Here is a 9,645-nt window from a genome sequence, read left to right as displayed (position 1 = left end):
GCCCAGCCCTGCCCTGCCCTGCCCTGCCCAGGGAGCAGCTCCAGGGGTGACCCAGCAGCTTCAGTGTGAGCCCCGTGTCACCACCGTGTGACACCCAGCAGCCACCATCTCTGTGTGACACTGAGCAAAGGGCACAGAGCCCACCTGGGCCCTTGGACAAGCAGGCAGGTAGCCCAGGTGATGGGGACATTGCAGGCACCTTCCCCAGGGCTGCAGGAGTGAGGCCAAAGCCACAGGGTGTGATCTGCAGAGATGTGTAAATACACACCCCTGCCCAAGACCAGCTCTCTGGAGCCCCTTTGGGCCCTGCAAGGGGCTCTGAGCTCTCCCTGGAGCCTCTCCAGGTGAGCACCCCCAGCTCTGTTCCCCAGGCTGGGGCAGCTCTGCAGGTGGGGTCTCACCTGAGCACAGGGACAGAATCCCCCTCCCCTCCCTGCTGCCCACGCTGGAGCTCAGCCCTGGGGGCCAGAGAACACGGCCAGGGAATGTTGAGCTTCTCATCACCAGCACCCCAAGTCCTTCTCCTCAGGACTGTTCCTGATCCATCCCCACCCAGGCTGCTTTGGGATCTCTCTGACCCCTGTGTAGGACCCTGCACTTGGCATTGCTGAACCTCCTGGGGGTCACAGGGTCCCCCAGACTGCTGCTCCCACCTGAGCCCCACATGGCCCCCATCCCACAGTGTTCCCTGGAACAGTGACACTGCCCTGGCCACACACTGACCCCTCATCCCTGCCCGAAACACCACCACCAGGCCCAGAGGTGGGATGAGCATGGCTTTGCTGTCACTCTGCATTGACACAGCAGGGCTCCTGTGTTTGAGTACCACCAGATGAATGCCACACAAAAATCTTGATTTTCACCTTAAATCAACGCATTTTCTAAAGCAACACCAGAAATGCCCCCCTGCCCCCAGACCTGACAGATCCCCCACAAGAGCAGGGCTTTCCTACTGCTCTTCCATGTCCCTGGGGACACTTTTCCTCCAGCCCACTGGCACAATGGCAGGAGTCCTACTGCACTTTGGCAAAACAAGAAATATTTGAGATCCCAGCCCCTGCTGATTTATATCCCCGGATTCTGGTGGGATCAGATCCTCCATGCATCTCACAAAGCCCTGAAGAGACAACATAACCACTTGTCCCTAGCAGACTAATTTCTCCATTGACCACATCCTCCGTGCATTGTTGTGTCCCTGCAGTGCCCGGGGCTTGGGAAGCAGAATTCCAGATGCTGGACCCTCGCTCTGCCCAGGCCCTGTGTGCTCAGCACAGCTCTGGCTCGGGCTGGATTCAGGGTAACACAGCCAAGAGAGGCTGCAGAAGGCTCAGCATTTGGGGGCTAAAGATTAAGGCAGAATTTCAGTCTGCAAGAATTCCTACAAACGTTTAACCCAGATGCTTTTCCCCCTAATTTAGGTTTTTAACGTGGCACGAAACCCCCGAGCCTGAACACCGTTGTATTTCAGCTCCAGATCAGGGAGAGCAATTATTTTGTCATTGAGCATATTAGGAAAGAAAAGGCAGAAGGAGGCAAGTTCGAGCCTCTTTGGTAATCTACAAATTAACACATTTCATCACTGTTTTCAGAAATATAAATTAATGATTTAATTCTGCAACATGTACCCTTGGAAACCAAGCCGTAAGCCATCGCCCTTGGATGTTTCACACAATTCCATTTTTTTCCATATTGAAATACAATTAATTGCTTGGCCTTTTGCAGTGATGGACAGCTTGGGTGAGCAGGGTGCCCAGGGGCATATTTTACCAGCAGATTTGTAGGATCCCACTATGTGGGTTGACAACAGCTGCCCTAAATCTCCTGATAGGTATGAACAGGCACTGGTGAAGTTCAGTCTGTTTGAACAGCTGCATATGCAAATGTAATTAAGAAGATCTCTATTGCCTTTTGCTCCCCCTCTCCCCTCGCCCTGTCTCCTGATGGGGAGGGATGGCATTTCACTGCTCCAGCCTTCAACCTCTGCTTGATTTACATCTCACAGCCCAGTTCCAGAAATGCCACTCTCGGGGTGTCCTCACAATTGGGGCTGAGCTGCTGAACGGCCGAGGTGCTGAACGTGGGTTTTTCCTGCAATCTCTTGGGAAGCAGCCCCTGGGCAGTGTGCCCCAGGAAAGGGACTTTGCCCCTCCTGGTTTTACCCATTTGTGGCTGCCCTCCACCCTTGGTTTGTACCACACCTGCTGTGCAGCCTGGAGGAACCATTTGGCTCCTGTCTCTGTCTGCTGTCACCACCCAGGGATCCACCCAGGGATCCACCCAGGGATCCACCCAGGGATCCACCAATATGCAGGGAGAAGCTCTTGGGTCACCACAGATGGAAAAAGGCACAGGGGAAGGGGCTGGGGACAGTGGCTGGAGAGTGCCTGGTGGGAAAGGCCCTGGGGGGCTGTGGCTGGACACGAGCCAGGGCAAGAGGCCAGTGGTCCCTGGGCTGTCCCTGTGGCCACAGCCCCAGGGCAGGGCCCGTCCCCTGGGCTGGCACTGCTGGGGGCACCTCCAGTGCTGGGGGCACCTCCAGTGCTGGGGGCAGTTTTGTGCCCCTGATGACAAGAAGGACATGGAGGGGCTGGAGTGTGTCCAGGGAAGGGACTGGAGCTGGGAAGAGCAGCTGAGAGCTGAGGGGGCTCAGCCTGGAGCAAAGGAGGCTCAGGGGACCCTTCTGGCTCTGCACAAGTCCCTGGCAGGAGGGGACAGCCGGGGGGGTCGGGCTCTGCTCCCAGGGAACAGGGACAGGAGGAGAGGCAACAGCCTCAGGGTGGACAGCAGCAGGAATTTCCCCATGGAAAGGGAGCTCAAGCCTTGGCAGGGGCTGCCCAGGGAGGTTTGGGCTGCCCATCCCTGGAAGTGTTCAAAAAACGTGTGGATGTGGCACTTGAGGACATGGATCAGTGGTGATGCTGGGTGACACCTGGACTTGATGATCTCAGGACCTTTTCCAGCCTTGGTGACTCTGTGATTCTGTGATTTGAAATGATCACTGGTTGAATGCACTGAGCTACGGGAGCGTGGAAAAGGCTGTGGTGGCTCTGGAGGGTCTCGGTGCCACAGGATGAACTCTCATTAAATGAAACGAGCTGGTTAATGAAGGCAGGACTGATGCACCCAGACCCTTTCCTTCAAACTGAGCCTTAGCCAGGACATGTATCCCAAAATTAGGGATCCCTCCAGAGCCAGAGGGGAACTGCAGCACCCACACAACTGCCACCCACAAAATGTAAGGAAAAAACAGATGTGAGCAACTCTAGGCCTGTCTGACCAACCTGGGCAGGATGGAGGCTCCAGAGCAAGCCAACACTAATTAGACCAGGAAACCAAAAAGAAAAGAAGGTAGAAAACACTGGGAGTGCACTGAAGGGAAATCAGAGCACAGAGCTAACCAGGTTAGCTGGTCAGATAATGAATTTTCTAGACAAAGGAAGTGAGATGGATCCTATCCACACAGACTTCAGCAAAGTGATACAGCCCCACGTGGGAAATCCTGAAATGAAAAACTGGGGATTAGCAGAACTGGAAGGGCAGGAAACTGGTGAAAGGGGAAGCGGCGTTGAAAGAAGGATCGGAATGGATGGAGGTCACCGGCAGAGCTCCTCCAGGAATGGTCAGCAGGCAGATCTTAGTAAATACTTTTATTAATGACCTTGGCACAAGAAGTGAGTGTGCTAATGAAATCTGCTGCTGACACAAAGCTGGAAAGCAGCACCAGCACACAGGAAAGCTGGGACTGGACGGGGTCAAAAATTGGTAACTGTGAAGATGAATGGAGGAAGGTTGAAATTCCATGAGATGGGAGAGGAAGCCACGCACTGGGGATAAACAATAGTTTTTGCTGTTACCTGGAAAGAAAATGAGTGGAAAATGTTCAAGAGTGAGAAAAGCCCAAGCAAACAGCTCAAAACCAAAATGACTGAGGCTCCACCATGCTGGACTTGCAGTATTTCCAACAGCCAGAGAAGTGCTGGAGCTGCTGGACAAGGCAGGTTATAGGGCTTACAGAAACCCAGAGCTGTGAGAAGGCTCCAGGGATGCTGCACTTGGCTCCTGTGGTTAAACATCCAAAAGGTTTAACCAAAATGAGTTAAAAGAAATGTAAAAAAAAGACTTGGCAGAAAACAGATTAATTTAGGAGATTAAAATGTAAAGACACTTGTTCAGCCCTGGAAAGCAAAAGCTGTGAGGGCACACTGAGTGATCTCTTGGACACACACTTTTGAGGGAATAAATAAAAAAGAGGAAAGAACTATTCAGGACAGCAGAACAAGGGCTGCACATGGCCATCATGAAGTATCCCTGACAAGTCCAGGCTGGAAATAAGTTTATTACCATTTCAGCCTTCCAATAGGAGTAATGGGGGGGAAAAAACAAACTTGTTCTCAGAAATTTATCGTGAAGGGATCCTCTGACCCAGAAGGTCCCATCTTTTCCTTCTCAACACACACAGAGCTGACTGCACCAGGACATGCTGTGCTTCCCACCTGGAAGGGGACTCATAAAGCAAATCCAAACCACCTTTTTTTTCAAAAAAAAACCCGTTTATGACTGCTTAGGTCTATCCTCTTTCATCAGCTGATCCATTCCAACACCTCAGCACGAGCTAATATTTGAGAAGTGAATAGAGTGTGAGGAGGAAACTGAGGAAGAGGAGGCAGAGAAGGCCATGAGCTGGCTGGAGGGCACCAGGGCACGGCAGGAGTGAGCACCAGGCTGGGGCCACTGCCACCAGCACGGGCCTCATCTCAGGGAAATACAGGAGCTGCCAGGCCAAGAAATCTCATCCCAGCAAAGGCTGGACAGGTGACTCAGAGCAGTGCAGTTGTCAGGGAGGAATATCAGTGTAACTTCTCCAAGAGTCAGATTGCAGGAAAGGCTGATTTCATGGCAACTGAACCAGCTCCTCCTCTCCACTGAGAAAAAAACAAATGGATGGGGACTTGCTCATCTAAATACACAGGACACGTCAGAGGAACAAACCTGAGCAACTGCCATCGTAATTTATAAAACAAATTAAATCCATGGCAAAAATAAGCAAAACTTAGAACAGAGAGATCACAGAACCTGGCAGAAAAAGGCTCCAGCCTGCATGAATCATTATTTTCTGGAGGAAACCTTATATAATCCAGGCTACCCTGTTTTAAAACAAGCCAAACCTTCCAAAAACTCCAATTACTGGGTTTAGCAAAGCTCTGTTTTTAATTCAGGTGTTTTGGTAAGATTCAAAAAACAACCCACCTGGTACAGATTAGTTCCATGTAGTTTACACCCCGCTTTTGGCATCCCCAAGCCCTTCCTCAGCAGGAAGGCAAAGGGGAGCTGTGAGCCTCTACCTGGGGCTGAGGGAGGTGATTAGAGTGCATTGCCATCTTGTGGAACAGGAGGAAAGCCGGGAAGGGGAAAACTGCTCAGGCACCTGTGTGCAGTGGGGTGCTGCTCTCCAGGACTCAGGTGCTGCCCCAGAAGGGGATTTGCTGTGGTTGTTCCTCGTCCTGCTCAATAATCTGAAAGGGCAGAGGGATGCACACAGGAAGAACATGGTTTGCTGCCCTCAGGCTGCCTGGAAAGGGATGGACACAGACTCATCTGTCAGGAATAAAAGCTCTCTCTTCTTTTTTTGGTGCTTGTTTTCACCGTGACAAAGTCATGATTTTCTGTGTTGCTTCCCCAGGAAACAAAAGTAGCTTTTCTCCCTGGTACAGGAGAGCAGCAGAGAGTGACTGGGGTAGGACCAGGAGTGGAACCAGCAATGCCCAGGTTCCCTCCCCAGCTCATGGTCTGGTTCTGCAGGACCTGGAGAGCATTTCTGACTCCACACATTGCCCAGCTCAGATGCACCCACCTCTGCACATCTGCCAACAGGGCTTCCAGCTGTGCCCTGAGCTACTAAAATCCCCTTGGCTCCTGCAGACACAAACACTTGAGGGTGTTCTGATCACAGCCAAAGCCTGGCTTAACCATCCTCTGCAGGGAGCTTCCTACTCATGCCTTTAGGGAAAATAACCAAACAAAAAATCCCACTACAACACTGGAGGATGGGGGGAAAGTTACCCAGAAACATCAAACCCCTGTTTTCAGCCAGGCTGGGAGCAAGGGGAGGAGGAAGGAACATCTTCTGGACTTTTCACAGACATTCCCCAGGGCTGGCCCACAGACTGAAGGAATGGCTCCTGTGGGGACAGAGAGGCTCTGGGGGGCTGGGGTTAAACCATGACATCCCCAGCATCTCAATAGTAATTATACTTCCATTTATTTACAAAATTTTAAATGCAATTCTTCAGAGGACATTCTAAGGGTCAAAGCTTCTAAAAAAGAGTTACTGAGAAATAGTGAGTGTTACTCTACTGAAAACCCTAAAGGTGCCTGAGCTGGAAGAGAGAGGACAAAGCAACCCAAGAGCACCAGAGGCTGAAAAGTCAGGATTGTGCACACAGCCATTCCTGGAGCAAAGCTGGTACAGACAGCCTGACACTTGACTGATGATCTGCATGAACACTCTGGTGAAAGCTCAATGCAAATTTCTGAAATCTAAGCAACTTATATGTCCCAGCACCCCTCCTAACACCAGCACGCACTGGAAGGGATAAAACAATGCCAGGCAGTGTGCAAACATTTGCCTGCAGATGACTGATGATTTTCAACAACAATTTCATAAATACAGCAGGCTGGAGTCTGTCCCGTGGTGATTCTTCCGCTGCCATCCTGGGAGTTCCCAGTGCCACCAGTGTGGGGCTGCCCGAGGCCACCGAGGGAGACAGGACAGCCTTCCCTGGGCATGGCAGGGCTGGCACTGTCAGCAGCTCCTGGGCCAGCGAGAAAAATGGCACAGAAAAGCAGCTGTGAATGAAACAACCCCTGAGGGGCTGTGCCAGGCTGAGGCAGCTCCTGGGCCAGGCAGGTAATGCCAATCCCAGCACTGGGAACAGCCCCCACAGCTGGGAATGATGAGGTTTGCATGAGAGGGAGATGTTGAAATATTGATTAAAGCTGGGTTTCACCAGCAAGACTTTGATTTTATGATTATGCTGGCTGCTAACAAAGACACACCCATTAATGTATTACATTCCTGCTTGTAAAACAGGGATTATTCCATTATTCCAGCCAGTGTACTCTGCTTGTATCCACAGCCCGTGGCTCCAGCACAGGCACTCATCAGGGAAATAAAAAGACATCATGATTTCAAAAAGGAGGGAAAAACACATTAACAGCCACATGCTGGAACAGAGTGGAGACGGCCTGAGTAGGGATGGGGTGAGCAAGGGGGAAGGCTCAGCACTTCACCCTGCTTTAAACCCAAAGTAAGACACCAAATCCAAAGAGTTACTGAAGATTTTATCAATTTAAATGATAAAAAAGGCACAATGACAGAGTCCCCTGGCAGGTGCCAGTTTTCCTGCTGCTTGGCCTCATTCCAGGGATAATCATATGTACAGGGAGGGTATTTCTCATCTCCATACAGCAGTTCATTGCAGTGTCAGGGGTAAGGGTGGAAAAGGGATGGGAACCCGTGTCCTCAGCAGTACTGCTCCAAACCTCTGCCTGGGCAGGAGGGAGCAGCCATCTGAGGCAATATGGTGTTTACTTATGCCCAAATTGTTATGCAAACACAGGAAGACCTATGGGAGCAGAGGGAACAGGCACCAGAGGCAGCACTTCTCACCAAAGCAAAATGTTTTTCAGTGTGCAGAGGGTGAGAGAGGTCACCCCCAAACAATCCTCCCAGCCTTTGCTTCTCCCATCCTCCTCCTCTGAAATCCCCCAGGCAGCCAGGATGGGCTTCCCAGGTTAAAGAGACAGCATGCAGCAACATGTCTGGGTCTGCACTTGCATGAGGAACCTGAAGATGGGGAGAAATCCCTCGTGGATGTGATGGGACTGACTCCCTGGCCACCCCCCAGATCGAGCTGAGCTGCCCTGGGCTCGTGAGGAAAACGAAGCCACAGGAATTAAGGGGAGCCTCCAAAGGCACACAGGGGTACTCAGCATCATTCAAGTGCACTTAGTTTTAAATTAAATCCATCTTGCATCAACATTCACGATCTAAAATAAAAGAGTCAGTCATGAACTCTGTAGTCACGCCTTTAATTCCATCTGCAGTTGGTACGAGAGAACTCGGAGACAAATGACTCTGACAAGTCAACTTTAACCTCCAGAAGAAGCCACAGGTTTTCATCAGCCTACATCAACCAAGCTTTCAAAATGTTATCACTGATGGAGAACCAAATAAATCCCTGGAATTTTCAGTGCTGGAAAGATGCTTGATTGCCAGTCTAAGCTGGGGAGCTTCTGCAGCCTCACTCCACAGAATGAAATCTCCCTCCAGCCACAAACAGGTTGTGACCACACCAGCCCTTGGCTTTCTCTTTACTGAACTACATAAACCAAATTTCAACAACTCCTGACTTTAAGTCAGATTTCTGTAGAGAACTGTGAGTCTTCCAGCACAATAAAAACCACAGACACCAGAACCAGACATGCTGCTTCCAGAACTGAACTGCCACCACCTCCCCAGGGACTTCATCCCTCAGTCAGTCCATCTCCCTACATAAAGACATTTTCTGCCACCACCGACAGCATCCTCTCCTGGTCAGTGCTACCAACCCTCAGCTCTTCATCCAAACCTGCCTGTGATTATCAGCTCTCCTTGGCTGGCTGGAGAGGGAGCCCAGTTTAGCTTCAGCAGCCTGCACATCACTTCACAAGTCACCAGGAAGGATTGCATGCCTGGCAGGCTCTGAGTGCTGCTGGGTTAAGAGCTCATTCCTGCAGGACACCCCAGGAGCGCTCCTGCGGCCTCGCTCCCCGCTGGGCCAGCTTTGTGAGAGCTGGTAGCAACTTTGTGTAAAGCTAATTAACATGCACCGCTCTAATTTCAACCCATTTCATACAATCAGGATATTGTGCAACGCTGGAGTCAAATGGCTGAAGGAAATTAACTGCACCAGCACTTCAGCACCGCCAGTCAAACCTGCTGGAGATGTTCGGCGTGCTGGGGTTCGTGCCTCTGAAAGAAGCTGTCCTCGGTGGGGAGCGCATTGCACAGCAATTAGCAGCAGTTAATAATGCACATCATTGGTTAAGAACTGCCCTGCTATCGAGTGATTTGTGCTGGAGCCATTTCCTACCGCAGGACGTTGATTTCTTGTCCACCAGCTTCACGTGCCGCGTCTGGTTGCGCAGCCGGTCGTCCGTGTTCTCCACCAGGTTCGTGAGGTCGTCGATGATCTCTGGGGAAAGAGGAACAGGGACATGAAATCTGAGCCCACAGCACCCCTGAGCAGCTCTGAGCTCAACCACCCTCCTGCTGAAAGCTCCAGAATGGGAAGCAGCTGCATCCTGCATGGGACAGACCAGTGCTCACATCACTGAGGTCCAGGTCCCGGGAGAGCTCCACTGCGGCCGTGGAGGAGAAAGTACAGCCTGAAGTGGAGAAAATACAGCCTGAAACAGCAGCATCAGTCTGGGAGGTCAGGGAGTGCAGGGTGAGGGCAGCCATGAACCAAAGTGAGGAAATTAGTGCCTATGAGATAGGAAATCTGGAATTTCAGTCCCTGGAACAACAGCTCAACACTTGGTCACAACATCATCACTAAACCACATCCACCATCTTCATAAAGGCTTCTGAGAGCACCCAGT

The 9,645-nt window shown here is 51.3% G+C and overlaps 1 protein-coding gene across 2 annotated transcripts in view; it reads right to left on the bottom strand.

The window, feature by feature from the left end:
- The window catches only part of STX8 (syntaxin 8), a 93,780-nt gene that overhangs the window by 31,085 nt on the left and 53,050 nt on the right, over window positions 1–9,645 (bottom strand). For both annotated transcript variants that reach the window (XM_015645681.3, XM_015645683.2), the window contains exon 7: window positions 9,135–9,236. In XM_015645681.3, the coding sequence (XP_015501167.1) occupies window positions 9,135–9,236 (102 nt within the window). The remainder of the gene's footprint in view (window positions 1–9,134; window positions 9,237–9,645) is intronic.

This window comes from Parus major, chromosome 18 (genome assembly GCF_001522545.3).
Source record: "Parus major isolate Abel chromosome 18, Parus_major1.1, whole genome shotgun sequence".
NCBI classification, from domain to species: Eukaryota; Metazoa; Chordata; class Aves; order Passeriformes; family Paridae; genus Parus; species Parus major.
Note: the sequence above shows the minus strand (reverse complement) of the source record. Positions and strands in the feature narration are given on the sequence as shown.